General features: G+C 37.1%; 1 protein-coding gene across 1 annotated transcript in view; it reads left to right on the plus strand.

Moving 5' to 3' along the window:
* LOC150086838 (uncharacterized) overlaps window positions 1-16,642 on the plus strand; it is a 120,212-nt gene that overhangs the window by 59,968 nt on the left and 43,602 nt on the right. The window contains exon 6 of the mRNA XM_090372291.1: window positions 12,348-12,414. Within this exon, the coding sequence (XP_090228417.1) occupies window positions 12,348-12,414 (67 nt within the window). The remainder of the gene's footprint in view (window positions 1-12,347; window positions 12,415-16,642) is intronic.

A 16,642-nucleotide genomic window follows, 5' to 3' on the forward strand; every position in this document is an offset into this window, starting at 1 on the left:
ATATGAATTTATATACTATTCACTATTTGTATGCTGAAGCTTTTTCTACTTCTGTTGTTTAATTGTTCATTTATATAATTGCACAATATATTAATGGCTATAATCAATTTGTTATTTATGAACTAATGAGATCCACATTGTTATTTGTGTTCACTGCTAACCTTTCAGAAGTATCAAATACATGAGTCAGATATACACTGTGGATTTTTGAATAGTAGGCTGTTATTAATATTACTATTAGTAATGGCATATGATACAAGAAAGCAAGTTTATAAAAATCAGCCAAAAAAGAATCCTCCCATGTCATTTGTCCATCCCTTCCTATAATTTGCAAATTCTTCCTTGAATTTATTCAACCTACCACTTCCACGACAAGAGATAGAAGGTTATTCCAACAGTCAACTATCCGCTGGCTGAAAGCAAACCTCCATGCCTCTGTCCTTTAATCATCCTTCCTTGATTTGAATATATCTTGTCATGTGTGCAGTCTGAGCAAGAGGAAGAATGCCATCATCATTGATCTTGCTCAAACCTCTCAAAGCCTTAAACAGCTCAATCAAGACCGCCTTAGGTGCCTAGTCTCTTGATAAAACCGTCCATTTGTTCCATTCACCAATCTCATTGCTCTTCTCTGGACTCATTTCAGCAGGTCTATATCCTTCCTAAAATGAGAACTCCAGACCTGTCTGCGGTACTCAAAATGTGGCTTAACCATTGCCTTATACAATGTAGTATCCATTTGGATAATCACCTTATCCCTGCTAGAAAAGTTCCTGTGTATCATGGATAAAACTCCATGAGTTCTCCTGGCAGCCTGCCGTCATTGCTTAGAAAACTTCATATCAGACTGCACAATTACCCCCATATCTTATTCAGTTTCCACTACACTGAGTGTAATATCACGCAGTTGGTACAGTAATCTGGAAATACTATTACTCAAATGCAGTACCTTTTGGATTCGTCAACGTTACGCTTCAACTGTCATTTCTGAGCCATTCTGCCTAATTTTTTTAGATCCCATTGCAGTGCCTTAGCATGCTTAGTCATGAACCACCCAGCCAATCTATGTATCATTTGCAAACTTAGACATTAAGCCTGCTACATCTTCATCAGTATCATTAATAAATATAGGAAAGAACAATGGGACCAGCACTGAAACCTGTAGGACTCCATTAATAAAATTAGTCCATGAAGAACAGTGCCCATTAATAATTACTCTGTCTTCTTCCACTCAACCATCCCTTTATCCAGAACAGTAACTTAGCCTTAATGACACATGCCTCCAGTTCTTCCTTGAATGCAGTCTTTCAGGAGTCTTTTATGTATCAAAATCTTTCCTGAAATCCATGTATATGATATCATATCAAAATTTATTTTTTGCATCCAGTTCCTTGGTTACTGCAATGTAAGACAAGAATGCTGCTTAACAAATCCATGCTCTGATTGCAGTATAATTGCATTCCTATCTAGATGTTCCTGCATTACTTTAACCAGTAACTCCATTATGTTCTTGGGAACAGATATTAAGCTAACAGGTCTCTAATTACTCATGTCACCTTTTGATCCTCCCCTTTGTGAATTGGAGATATATTCGCACATCTCTAGTCCATAGGGACTTCCCCTGAATCCAAGAGTGCTCTCATAATTATGGCTAATGGTTTGCTTACCTGATTTGCTGCATTCCTTAATATAATTGGATAGATTCTATCCACTCCAGGTGCCTTTTTGTTAAGCTTCAACAGTTTCTTTTCCAATTTCTTCTCTGTTATCATAAAATACTAGTTTGCTATTAGAATTTGATGAACCATCATTCCCCTGCCTAAAGAACTCATGTGAATTTAAATGCAAAAATGCCTATTCAGTTTGTCAACAATGTGACTAGGACCATCAACAGTTAAAACCATCAGCATAAAGCGGACCAGTATGATTCAACTCTTTCCTTCTACTGTTAATATAAGTAAATAAGTGTTTGCTGTGTTTTTTTTTTTTTTTTGCCATTCTTTGCCAGCGACTTACATGCCTTCACTTGCCTAACCGCCTTTGTGACATGACACCCTAGTTTGTCTTCCCTAGGCCTCTGTATCGCCTGTTAATTTATATGCATCCCATGCATTTTTCTTCTCTGCCACAAGTCTCATCAGTTCATCTGACTTCCATTTAGGTACCAGCCTGGAATGGTATTTCTTAGTTGGTATGAAAAGCCTAGTAGTTTCTATGATTAATTCTCAATGCTTCCCATTTAGAACAGTGTTGGTAACATCATTATTAGGTTTCACTATGTAGAATTTAAAAACTGTCCAAAACCATTGTAGTTATCCTTACGAAAGCAAAAGCCCATCCATTTGCCCTTAACAGTAGTTATGTCTATCAGTTAAATCCCACATCAGCACACTGTGATCACTGTCACCTGGGGGGGGGGGTCTTTTACCTCCAGTCCATAGGTACCTCCCCTGAATCCAAAGATTCATCAAAAATTGCTGCTGATTAAGAGTATTGCATTTTCTCATTGTCTCTAACATCTGGTGTAGAAAACAGTCATCCAATAAATCCACAAAAGTCTTGCTAATGTGTGAGTGAGCAAGCCACATGGTCGAGGCAATATCTAGAAAAAATCCCCAATTATAAGACATTCTGATTTACTGGTCTACTCTTTCTCTATATAGTAGTTTTTATACTCATCACAATCCTTAGTCCTATGACATGCTCCTACTCTTAACTTTTGTTTCCTTGGTGCTTATATCACACTAAACTCACTCAACGTTGCACTCACCACCCATGCCAACTGGATGCACTGCCTTGAATTTTATGAGTTTCCCAACTAACATCATAACCCTTCCTATCCTGTCTGTCCTTTCTGTACATATTGTACTCCCCCCATGTTCTAATTTTGCATCCCTTATGTCTGAGTGACACCATGTTTCTGTTACCCCCACATTGTCTGCATTTGATAACTTGATCAGTACTTCATATGCGCCTCCGTAGCCAGGTGGGAAGGTGCAGCAGTGTGTAGCACACGCTTCTTGATTAGACTGTGGTTTGAGCCCGTCACCACCAAATACGGAGGATGCGGAAAGGTCAGGGAATGACCACCGCATATCCCCGGAGCAATATGGCCTTAGTTGCTAATGCTCCTAAAAAAAAAACCAAATAACAAGTACTTCATATTCATTAAATTTATTTGCTGTGCTCCTAGCATTAGTGAATGTGCGAGTATTCATGCACTTGAATTACTGTTCTTACTCCTAGTTACCTTCCAGCCCATGTGTTAGCGTGAATAAGAGTAGTGGCAAATGATACAAAAAAGCAAGCTTATATAGCATCAGCAAAAAAAAAAAAAAAAAAAAAAAAACACTAGTACACTTATTTATACCCTTCTAGAGTATTTATACTAGTTCTCTTATTTATACCCTCCAAGAATTAGTCTAGTTCTTCCTATAATTTATTCTTATCATTCACTTCCACAACAACAGATGGGAGCTTGTTCCAAAAATCAACCACCCACTCGTTGAAGGCAAACTTCCATGCAACCATCCTTCCTCAACTTAGATTTATGCCCACTTGTGTGTAGTCTCAGCAAGAGGAAGAATGCCATTCATATTCAGCTTACTCAATCCATTCAAGACCTTAAACACCTTAAATCAGATCATCCCACAGGTGCCCTGTCTCCAAATGCTGCAACTTGCACAACTGAAAGAGTGCCCTTTTGTTTCCTTCACTAATCTGGTTGTCCTTCTTTGCATCCATTCCAGCAGATCTATCTCCTTCCTTGAGTATTGTATACAGGCCTCCAGACCTGTATACCAATACTCGAGATGCTGTCTACCATAGCCCTACTAGAAAAGTCTCTGTATATCATTGACAAAACCTGCCAAGTTCCTGCCAGTAGTTTTTCTGGCAGCATGTCTGCACTGCTCAGAGAATTTTATTTCTGACTGTGCAATTACTGCCAGGTCTTTTTTTCATTTTCCACTACCTTTGAGTGTAGTGTCAGCCAGTTGATAAGTTACTCTGGGATTACTGCTCCCCATATGCAGTAAACTTCAACTGTCATTTCTCAACCCATTGACCCACTTTTTTGCAGATCTTGTTGCAGTACTTCACCCTAATTACTGTTGTTAACCACCCTACCAACCTTTGCTTCGTCTGCAAACTTTGACATTAAGCCTGATATACCTTCGTCAATATCATTGATAAATAATGAAAACAACAATGAACCCAGCACTGAGCCCTGGGGGAGAGTGGTTATCAACGGGCAGTGCCCATTGATAATCACTCTCTCTTGTCTTTTTCCACTTACTCATCCCTTTATCAATACAGTAACTTGCTGTTGATACCATATTGCTCCAGTTTTTTGCAGCAGTCTTTTATGTGCAACAGTATCAAAAGCCTTTCTGAAATCCAAGTATATGATATCAAAATCATTTTTTTGCATCCAGTTCCTTGATCACTGCATCATAATAACTTATCAGACTTTTTAGACAAGACTGCCTCTTAACAAATCCATTCTATGATTGCAGTCCTTTTACTTATGTTACCTTTTGATCTCCTTTTATGAATTGTGGATACATTTGCACATATTCAGTCCATAGGGGCCTCTCCGAATCCAAGGATGCTCATAATTATGAGCTAAAGGCTTGCTTGCTTTCTTCCTTTGCTACCTCCTTAATATGATTGGATAGATTCCATCCACCCAGTGCTTTTTTAAGTTCAACTTCAACAATTCCTCCTCCACTTCCCTTTCAGTTATAAAGTCATTTAGCTCCCCATTGGAGTTTGATAAACTTCTGGCATCGTCTCCTCTAAAGAATTCCTCATGTGTGAATGTAGATACAAAATGCATTTACTTGTTTTATGATGATATACAGCAGCGTTTGAAATACCTGACACCTTGCTTTCCAGTCTGCTGCATGTTCCAATAGAAGCAGTGCAAGAATCACTTTCATCTCTGCCTGTGGCTCTAGTCTCTGTAATCCCCTCTCTAAGCTATCAGTTTTCTGACCCACCTTACACTACCTCGATTGCATTAGCAAGTATTCTTGCACTCTTTCTATTAAGTGTATCCCATTCCTGTAAAAGCAATCTCTCCTCTTAACAAGAATAGACCATACTGAGAAAATTTCTAATCCTTGCACAGTCTCTCCAGGGTTGAATTGATTGACAAGGCTCTCAATATGTACTTCCTGCTGTTGTTCCTGGACTGGATTGCAATTTTAACTTGCAGCTTTTTCTTAACATTGCCCTGTACTTGTTAAGTAAGTCTTAAAATCTACTTTTAACATCATCAGTACATGTGTACAACGCTATCACCTTCCTTGCCCTTAAAAGATGATGTTCGCTCTTCATCTACTTTTGTCCCTGGCAAATATACCCTTGTCCTATTTCACTTATCCTTTTTGCCCAGTTTATTTCCCATTTCTCTGACAATATTGGGGATTGCTGCTGTGTTGATTTCGAGGGCATCCAGCATGTTCCTCAAGCTCTTATAAACACCCATCAGAACATTGGTTCACACTAATTTCCACATACTTTCGGCACCGACCAACAGAGAGACATCACTTTTGGTGATGTGTGTTTGTTTCAAAACTTTGTCCCATTACAGATAATCCGCAAACATCGCACAAGTAGCACATTTTGTTAGGCTGTAATTCATAGGAGAACTGCCCCTTCTGTTCTCTCCTAAGTTACAGCACTCCTGCTACTTCATGTTTATTGCTCTAGTTTGAGGCATGATTTCCGTTTAATTTCATTTTAACATTGAGAATAATGTATTAAAAACTGATAGATATCTTAATGAAATAATGAGTACAGTAAACCCCTGCTATTCGTGGGGGTTATGTTCCTGAGAAATGCCGCGAATACTGAGTTATGGTTCCCATAGTAATAAAGGGGTTTCGTTCCAAAGTATGAAATATATAAGAAAAACTAGTTTAAAATTTTTTCTATGTATGTATTATATATACCTTCATAATATGACTATGTACATAGACAGTACATAGTGAAATGCAAGCATATGGCATTGAAATGAAAATAAGAAACAATTTAATATTAAATGTAATATTTATTAGAAATTTCAAACAAATCTTTCAAACCAGTGCCTATGCTAGCTAAAAAACTTATCCTGCCAGGGCTATCACCAGTTTCGCTAAAGTGTTGATAAAGGAGTTTTGCCTTTTCACAAATGATGAGTGAACTTAACGGAATTTTATTTCGGTCTTCTATCCAGAGATTTAAAGCCTTTTCCATTTTTTTCTAATTTAACATCATGAGTTACAGAGCAAATTTTTGAAGCAATTAGCGCGTTTTCATGGACACTATGGCGGATTTTTTCTTCCGATTTCTTGATTGATCGTGCCGTTGACTCATTGATTTTATAATCTTTTTCGAGGTTGGCATTCGAGGTGAGCGGACGCGCTTAGACAGGGCTCCTCAGTTAAGTGGTTTACTTTTGGATAGTGCTTTTAAATATTTGATTTATTTAGATATTGTTGGATTATTTTGTTATAGGTTTTCCTGTAACTGTTTGATTTTAATAATATTATAGATATAATTTTTTAAAGTTACTTTCATTGATATTTATTTAATTTTATAATGGTTGTTACGAGATCTGCCTTAAACACGTCACAGGGTATCGTGACTCACACGGAAATAGCAGATGGCGATTTACGGGTGAGTCATGATTTAATCCGTTGTGGAACCTGTGGAATGTTTTCCAAGGTCGACCTGGTGACTAATCCTACCTCACCTGGGGATTCTTTTCTTTGTGATCGATGTAAGGAGTGCACCGATCTTAAATTACAATTTGGTGCACTGAGGGAACAATTTGAGTCCCTGAAAAAACGAGTGCTTGCCCTCGAAAATAATGCATCTGGGAGCTCGTCAGGGACTCAAAACTCCAGCAATCTACCAAGTGATGCACACCCGATTCGAGCCTCAAAACAGAAAAACCAAGTGCAAACTACTCTGGTTAAAAAGGACATTGTATTATTAGGAGACTCCATTGTCAGGGAAACGGGGAATATTTTTTGTAATAAAGATAGGTGGAGGAGAACCAGGGTATGTCTGCCGGGAGCAACTATTGATGATGTCACCAACAGACTGTCAGATTTTAAAGGGGGTAAAGAAAATATTATTATTCATGTGGGGACAAACGATATTAAACGTACACGATCTGACGATTTGTTGGAAAAATACAGGACCATGCTGAGGAAATGTCGCGAGCTAGGCCATAATGTCTATGTGTCTGCAATTCTGCCCAGACACGATAGGAGGGATTATATGTTAAGAGCCTTGTGGATTAACTCAAGACTTGAAGGAATCTGCAAGGCTTTAGGGGGTAAATTTCTATCAGCATGGCCCACACTTGTAGGTAGAAGGAATTTTTGTAGAGACGGGATACACTTAAACAAAGGTGGTGCAAAAGTTTTTGCCAGTATTATTGAGGATACCTTAAAGGTTCAGGGAAACTGCTAGTTAGGGGGGATGTGGGTAATACTGACACGCGTTTATCTGATAATATTGGTCAAAGTAACTCTTGCACATACCTCAAGAGTTCTTACCTGTTACCCCAACTGGACGTATTATCTAGATGTTCTGGGGGCACAAACGTTTCACGTGGGCGGGTAGCTAATGCCAGGGAAGAGAGCCTAAAAAACTTCAAGGGTTGTGTTAGGGTTGTTAAATATACAAGAACAGTAAATCTTAATTGTTTATACAGTAACGTTAGAAGTGTCGTCAATAAAATGAGCGAATTCGAACTGCTGGTTAAAACAAGTAACGCGGACATAATAGGGCTTACAGAGACGTGGTGCCACCCGGAAATTGGGGATGATGAGTTTCAGTACGGCTTGTATAATGTATTTAGGAAGGATAGGTTAGATAGAAGGGGTGGTGGGGTAATGCTTCTTATCAGAAGCAGCCTGAGTGCGACGATAGCTTTCCCGGATTCAGACGTCTCACATGCTAGTATAGAGTCTGTATGGTGTGAGATAGTTGGAAACAAAGGTATAATGCGAGTAGGAGTAATCTACAGACCAGGTGATTGTGAAGATTATGACAAAAGCCTCTACATGCAAATGGAATGGGCAAGTAAGCGTCAATGCCTTATTATGGGTGATTTCAATTTGCCTCTAATTGATTGGAGTAAATGGGAAGGAAACTCGACATGGGGAACAAAATTTTTAAATCAACTAGATGACTGTTATTTGTATCAACATGTCAGGGAAAATACTAGAGAAAAGAATATCCTAGACCTCATCATCACACATGAATCAGATGACATAACAGGGCTGACAGTAGAGGAACCAGTAGCAGGAAGTGATCACGGAGTTCTACGGTGGATGATGACGAGAGAGGTAGCAGAAGTAAAAGGCAAAGGAATGGGTTTTAATTTCAGAAAAGGAAATTACGATGCCTTAAGGTACTACATGGCCTCTATTAACTGGGTAGATATCGCGCAGAGAATGAATACAATTGAACTGTGGTACGCTTTTAAAACATTAATCACAGATGCCTTGAATGCGTATATACCATTAAAAAAATACTCCACGAGGAGGGTTCCAAGTTGGATGACTAGTGAAGTTGCCGCATTACTTGAGCAGAAAAAGGTGGCATGGAAAGGTTACAGAACAATAAAAAGTACTGAAGCCTATAACAGCTACAAGGTGATGTGTAATAGAGCCACAGAAAAGGTTCGACAGGCAAAGGCAGTTTATGAGAAATCACTAGCAAACAGAGCAAAGAGGGGGGATAAAGAATTCTTCACATATATAAATGCCAAGAAGAGCAGGACAAACCAGATCGGTCCTTTATGTAAGGGAAAGGGGATAGTAATAAATACACCAGCTGCCGTTGCAGATGAACTCAACAGTTATTTTGCATCAATATTTACAAATGAAAAGCCTTTTGTGGCAAAAGGAAATTGTGGGAGCGAAGTTAAAAAATATGTAATTAATGATATTGAAATTTCGCAAGATTATTTAATGAAAAAACTTTCGAGCCTACAGACCAGTAAGGCTCCTGGAGTTGATGGAATATACCCTATAATCTTAAGAGGGGCAGCAAGCGAGTGCATTGAACCATTGAGGCTAATTATGCGAGCATCATTAGACTCTGGGGAGATTCCCTTGGATTGGAAAAGTGCAAATGTATCTCCCATACATAAGGGTGGCTCTAAAAGTGAAGTTGGAAATTATCGACCTGTCAGTCTGACTTCAGTAGTTGGGAAAATCATGGAGGCAATGATCAAGGGTGGAATTCAGGATCATTTGGATCGAATTGAAATTCTCAAGGATACTCAGCATGGTTTCGTAAAGGGAAAATCATGTTTAACAAATCTGGTTCGCTATTTCGAAAGGGTCACTCACGAGCTGGATTTAGGGAATAATTTCGACATTGTTTATTTAGATTTCAGCAAAGCTTTTGACTCAGTCCCACATGAGCGGTTGCTTTATAAGCTGGAACAGGTTGGAATCACTGGGAAAATCCTTAGATGGATAGAAGGATGGCTTCAGGGCAGGAGGCAGAGGGTTGTGATAAATGGCTATTCCTCAGATTGGGTTGATGTAAGAAGTGGGGTTCCCCAAGGATCAGTATTAGGACCACTGTTGTTTTTAATTTTCATAAACGACATTGATGAAGGGATAGAGGGCGTGATGTCTAAATTTGCAGATGATGTTAAAATTGGGAGAGTAGTTAATGATCACTGTCAAGCTGAGCTTCTTCAGAGAGACCTAGATAGACTTCAGGAATGGTCAGAAAAATGGCAGCTGTGCTTTAATCCAACAAAGTGTAAGGTATTACACCTGGGAAACAGTAATCCCAAAAAAACTTATTCACTTGGTGGAGTTCAACTAAAGCCAGTACTGGAGGAAAGGGACTTGGGTGTTACGATACGGTCAGACATGAAATTCTCTGAGCATTGTAAACAGGTTGCAAGGAAGGCCCATGGTGTCCTATCGATGATCTATCGAACTTTTGCAAGTAGAGATAGGGACGTGATAATCCCATTATATAAGGCTTATGTTAGACCACACTTGGAATACTGTGTTCAAGTATGGAGACCGCACCTGAAGAAAGACATCGAGCTTCTTGAAAGGGTGCAAAGAAGGGTAACTCGCCTGGTGAGATCGGCAAAAGGGCGTCCTTATGAAGAAAGACTTCGAATATGTGGGTTGCAGAGTTTGGAAACTAGACACCTTAGAGGAGATTTGATTGAGGTGTTTAAAGCTCTGAGAGGCATCAGTAAAATGAATGAGGACAAAATTTTCAAGATTATAAATGATGCTAGAACTAGGGGACATAAATTCAAGTTACGGGGGGAAATGTTTAGATTGGATTGCAGGAAGTTCTATTTTAGCCAGCGAGTTATAAATTACTGGAATAAGTTGCCTTCATGGGTGGTAGAGGCCGACAGTTTGGGGAAATTCAAAGGTCATCTGGATAGTACTTTCGGGTAAGGGAAGCACATAGGATGATAGGTTTAATTTCCTTTTTATTTTATTTTTTTATTTATTAATTATTATTATTTAATTATTTATTTATTATTATTTTTTTTTTGTTTTTATCATTGTTTTGTTCGGATTTTTTTTTTTTTTTTTTTTTTGGCTGGTGCAGCATAAGCCGTGGGCTTTCTTGCACCATGCGGCCGTTACTAATACTAATACTAATAATGTTTTGCCACTGAGGAGACACTTTCACCATTAGAAATTTTGTCTAATAACTCAATTTTATTCGCTAATGTCATCACCTTCTTTGATCTTTTCACATTTCCCTTGTTATTCGTAGCCATATTTTTGTATGGGTTAGAAAGAACTTGTCCACAATAAAGTCACTTTCTTCCATTAACACACTCGAAAAAGTCTGTTTTACACTGCAAAACGGTAGATTTATCACTTTTGTAAACATATCAATTTATAAATTGAAAAATTTATTCAATTTATAAGCATATAAATAAAAGCAAACGACGAAACTTTCCATGACAAGTGCATAACACATACTGAACAAGGTTTATCGAGAAACATCCACGCTCACGATTTTGTCACCCCTCTCCCCCCCACCCACTGAGTGCTGTTTTGACCGGGAAAGATAATTTTAGCTACGCCCATGTTTTTTTTTTATGGCGGAAAATGTTCACAGCGCTTTAAAATTCACATTTTTTTAGGTTTCATTTTATATTAAATCAGCGACCGCGAATACAGATACTGCGAATAGGGGGTTTACTGTATTACGCTATCCATTTTATGTATTCTATACTGTTTGTAGAGTTTTAATTTAGTTATAGCCTTACTAGAAATAATTTCTTAGCTTAAACAGAAAAAATATGCTAATCTACATGATTAGAAACTGAGCTACTTATTTACCATAATTAAAACCCTACAGTTCCACCATGTGCACTACATTGCTATTATATTCGCTCCAAATTAGTGATACAAAGCCCTATGAATGTTAATGACACATATTACACGATAAAGTCAAGTTATTAAAACACTTGTGTATTGTTATAAATTGTAGTTTATAGGCCTCTTCTGATACTGATCACAGTGATATAAAAAAAAAAACTATGTAGAAACTTCCAATTTTCAATCATTTCAATATTATTACAATGGTAGCAAAATTTAAACGTTCTTATCAGTACAGCAAAATGGCGGCAGAAGTAGACTGTGGTTTTTTTCAACCAATTGCAAAGGCCAATTAAAGAACAGGCACCTAATTAATCAGAGAATCACAAATAATTACTACACTAATTTTTAAACAAAAGTTAGGAATTTTTTTTAAGCAATAAAGAAAGTTCTGCTTAATGGCTCCTGAAAAAGTTGCCCATCCAGATAACCTTTTCAGCACAATCACTTTCAAATGCTTGGATATTCATATCATATCACAATTTGTTGGGAAAAATTTTTATATAACAGTTAACTGTTATTTACATGAAGATAGTAGTTATTGTGTGCATGAATAGTATTCATATTGTATGTTAACTGAACCTATACTTGTGCCTTAGTATTAGTAGTGGAAAATGATACAAGAATGCAAGTTTATACAATGGCAGCGTGCATGCATGTGCACACACACACACACACACACACACACACACACACACACACACACACACACACACACACACACACACACACACACACACACACACACACACGCCTGTTCATTCCCTCTAATGGTTTGTATATTTATTCAAACTACCCACCTCTACAACACCAGATTTTTTACAACTGCCCTTTGAGGTCTTTGCATTGCTGCTCTAGTGTGAGGTTATGAGGTGCTGCTTTAGTAAGATTTATTTTAATTAAGGTTAATAAAATGACAAAAATAAATTTATCTGTTTTCTTTGTCTATAGGGAAATAGTCATGACTTACCCATTGATGAGATTGATGATAAAAAAAGGCACTGGATTCAAGAACTAGGTAAGTTTTAATAATAACAGACAGAGTGGCTTGGAATCTGGCTAAATTAGGTTTGTGTCCTTTAGTAATTCATGTATACTGAGTGCATAAATAACTTTTGTCTTAATTTCAAAAAAAAAAGCTTTGATTCTAAGAAAAAATAAATAAATAAAATAAAACACTAAAATAAATCTAACAGATTTTTATTATAATAGAATTCAATTTACTAACAACAATAGTACCAGTATTCAATTTACTAACAACAATAGTACCAGTATTTCAGTAGGTATGTTATTCATCACTTCCTTTTGAGTCTTCTGAGCTGCCAATATCTGAATCAGTATCAGAGTCTACTTCACATTCAGGGTCAGATTCTTTTGAGCCGTTGTTATCTTCATTATTCCATAATATATCATCTTCTGAGCCATCAAGAGCATTGGTGATGCAACATTTTTTAAATGACACGCTTTACTATTCTTTCTGGGATCAGCTTCCAAACTGTTGATACCCATTCTGCCAATTTTGATGCCGGCACTTTCTTAATTTTTCTGGAAGGTGTTAGCAGAAGGTGGTTGGTCAACAGCCAGGATTCATATTCTTTTCTCAAGTAATCCTTAAATAGTTTGTTGCTGAAACGTCGAGTGGCTGCAGTTGGCTAGTCATGCCAACAGTAATCACAACCAAGTCATCACATTTTTGCATGATTTTATTTTTGACACGTTCGGACAAATGTCCATGAAATGCATCAAGTACTAGCATGCTAGGTGGGTTACAGAGACTTCCAGGACATCTGTTCCACACAACATTTAGCCAGTCTTTCATAAGCTCTGCCGACATTCATCCATTTTTTTGTGCACGCACAATAACATTTTTGGGGAAAATTTCATTCTTTGGTATGGTTTTTTTATTTAAAATTAAATATGGTGGCAACTTTCGACCATCAGGTAATGCATAGCATCACAGTGATACTCTGATTTTTGTAGCCCATGCTTATAATCTTGATTTCTTTAGCATTGACTGTGTAATTTCGAGGCATATCGAAGAAGACTGGGGTTTCATCAGAATTTCCAGTTTGACTAAATGCATAGTTTCTTTTTTTCCCTTAATTTCATCACCTGTCGCTGAAAGTTAATCAGTTTCTGTTGAAAGTCTGCAGGAATTTTTTGACAGCTAGATGTTTGGTGCCTTAATGATAATCCACTACAACGCATGAGTCTGTCACACCAGCTGCGACTGTCTTTAAAAATTATTTTCTCAATTCCGAGGGACTTGGCAATTTCCCCGGCTTTCAATTTCATGGCTTGTTGAGTGATGGGTAATCCTTTTGTGCGTGTCTCCGTTACAAAACGTATCACAGCTTCATCGACTTGTGGAAATCTTTCTTTCTTAGGCCCTGTAAAGCACTTGGTTGTTGCTTTGCATGAAAATATGGAATTGCGATCATTTTTCCAACGATGAATGTTTACTTCACTAAAGTCAAAATGTCGACCCACAGCTCTATTTCCATGTTCTTTTGCATACATGATGACTTTTCATTTCAATGCAGCTTCGTAGTGCAATCTTTTTGACATTTTAATGTGCAATAAGGGATCAAAATTAACAAAATACAGTAACTCCACTTCTTACGTACTTTCAAAGATATAAACAAAACTTCCTAGTTTTTGCTGAGTGAACTCCACTATAATGAAATAACAGTGGCTTCACATTTTGAAAGCATGTGAAATCACCCACGCCACTTTATTTTCCAATGGAATTGGAGAATGCGATAACGATCAAACTTGGAGGTGGGATTTCCATGTAAAAACAAAATGCGTGGTGCTGTGCAAAGCACGGGAAAATTCAAAAATTTGCGATTGTAAGATGCCATCGATTCTAAGACGCATCCTGTTTTTAGAGACGTTTATAGAGGAGAAAAAAGTGCGTCTTAGAATCAAAGAAATACAGTATTACAAGGTTTGTGACTACTGGGTACTGGTTTTTCTGTGTTCACAAGAGAGAGAGAACCTTCTAGAAGTGTTGAGTGTGCACGGCACAAGATGGCTTTAGTATATAAGTGTTATAGCAAGCTGCTTTGAAGTGACATCCTCTGCACTGTTTTGGTTGGTACCGTGCAATTCAGGTAATACCATTTTGTATCTGCTCTCGTAGCACCATCATGCATAGATGTGTCTATGCTGGCACTAACTGGTCTCAATATGAATAGTTTTAACTTAATGAAGCAGTTTATAAAGGCTTCAGACCAGAATGGAAAGTATTTTTAAGTATCTTTTCAATTACTTTCCATGTTTATCTGATGAAAAACCCAACTAAGGTATTTTAGGCTACAGATGAGAAAGTTTACTTCACACAAGCAGTTTGTAGGGGTGATGACTGCAGTTAAAAAAAAGAAGTGTGGATTGCTTCACAAATGTTCATTACTTCTTAAGAAATCAGCAAGATTGGCCATGAAAGTATTGCCGAAAATATGCTGCAATAAGTTTCAAAAATTGGGATACATGATGAATTTGAAGATTTATTTCTTGCATGCCCTTTTTTTTTTTTTTTTTTTTCTTGCACCAGAAAATCTTGGTTCTGTCAGTGAGAAACAGATTGAGCGATTCCATCACAACACTGGGAAATGTAATGTCAGATTATTGCTGGTCTTTAGAAGGGGAAATGTCTGGCTTAATGCATAAAAGAAAAACTATAAAATCTTCATTTTGTGACCAAATGACCTGGAATTTATCTCAAGAAATCTAGAAAACTGCATAAACATTTATGTAAATATTCTGTTTTCTTTACTTTAATTGAGTTTTTTCCATTTTATTATAAAGTTTGTGAATTAAAAAAAAAAAAAAAAATTACTAAAGAAGGCAAAATGTATATTTCTTTACTGCAAAGACAGACTAGTTATGTCTCAGAGACTACTGTTGAAAAATGCTAAATAAACTACAAAACACTAGTGCTGCAAATAAATACAATTAGAATTATACTTGACAAGATAAGATTCTGAAACATGAGTACCAAGATATCCTACACAGTCAAAGTAAAATAAAATTAGAATCATAGAGTATGAGTGTCACTTTGATTTATTTTATATTATTATTTTAATTTGATTTACACCATACCACGAATTCCACCTTATCAGGTATAAAACTAATTGTTGTATTAATTTTGATGTTCTCTTTTCTATAGTAGTCTCAGATCAGAGACTTTCTCACGTTTGTCTTCTGTGTGCTTCAAGATTGCAAGCATACCCTCCCCCCCTTCATATTACATGTACTCTCTCTCTCTCTCTCTCTCTCTCTCTCTCTCTCTCTCTCTCTCTCTCTCTCTCTCTCTCTCTCTCTCTCTCTCTCTCACACACACACACACACACACACACACACACACACACACACACACACACACACACACACACACACACACACACACTATTCAAAGTTTACATCAGTACAGCCTTGATTAAAGAATTTCTTTTAGCCTTGTGAGATTCTGACTCATCTCAAAATGAATGCTGAGCCTACTATAATGTGGCAGGGGACTTGTAACTTGCAACCAAGTATTCAATTTTGTCTCTATTGTGATATAGTTCTAGCACAAATAATAATGCTTCCTCTCTATCCTTTAACGACCTAAATTGACTTGCAATATCTTGTACTAAAGACAGACACACTTCAGTTCTATTTGAATGTTCTTCTTAAACAGTATGCTGCCAACTTCTCTAACAGGAGTTTCTCCTAGTATTCCACTATATTATTGTAGCATTCTCTACTTAGTTGTAAATTAATTTAGCTTTCAAAAACTAATGATTGTAATCAATTCAGGAAAATGTATCTGATTTAGGGATTCTAAAAATTATGTATACTCTGAATGTTATGTATTCTATATACAGCAGACCCTCGTTGTAACGCAGTTCGCTTTACGTTGATTCTCTATAATGTTCTTATATTATAACCCTTATCTGATTATAACGCTGTCACAAATCACTATAACACTCTTTTACCAGCGTACAGAATGCATTTTTGGCATATTTAACGAAAATGTTTCATCTGATGGAGTCAATACCTTGACAATGAATAGTAAAACAGCATTAAAACGTTTCCCATACCGACTTGAGAAATTTTCTGCATGCTAATTTAATTGCAGTACAGTGACTTGTTACGTAGTTCTGAGATCAACATTTTAAAAAATGATCAGGTATATTGCTTGTAATATTTGCGTTACATGCATTTATCCAAAGTCTAGTCATCACTCAGTACAGTATTAG

Source organism: Mastigoproctus giganteus, chromosome 4 (genome assembly GCF_048544385.1).
Source record: "Mastigoproctus giganteus isolate SK-2022 chromosome 4, ASM4854438v1, whole genome shotgun sequence".
Taxonomy (NCBI): domain Eukaryota; kingdom Metazoa; phylum Arthropoda; class Arachnida; order Uropygi; family Thelyphonidae; genus Mastigoproctus; species Mastigoproctus giganteus.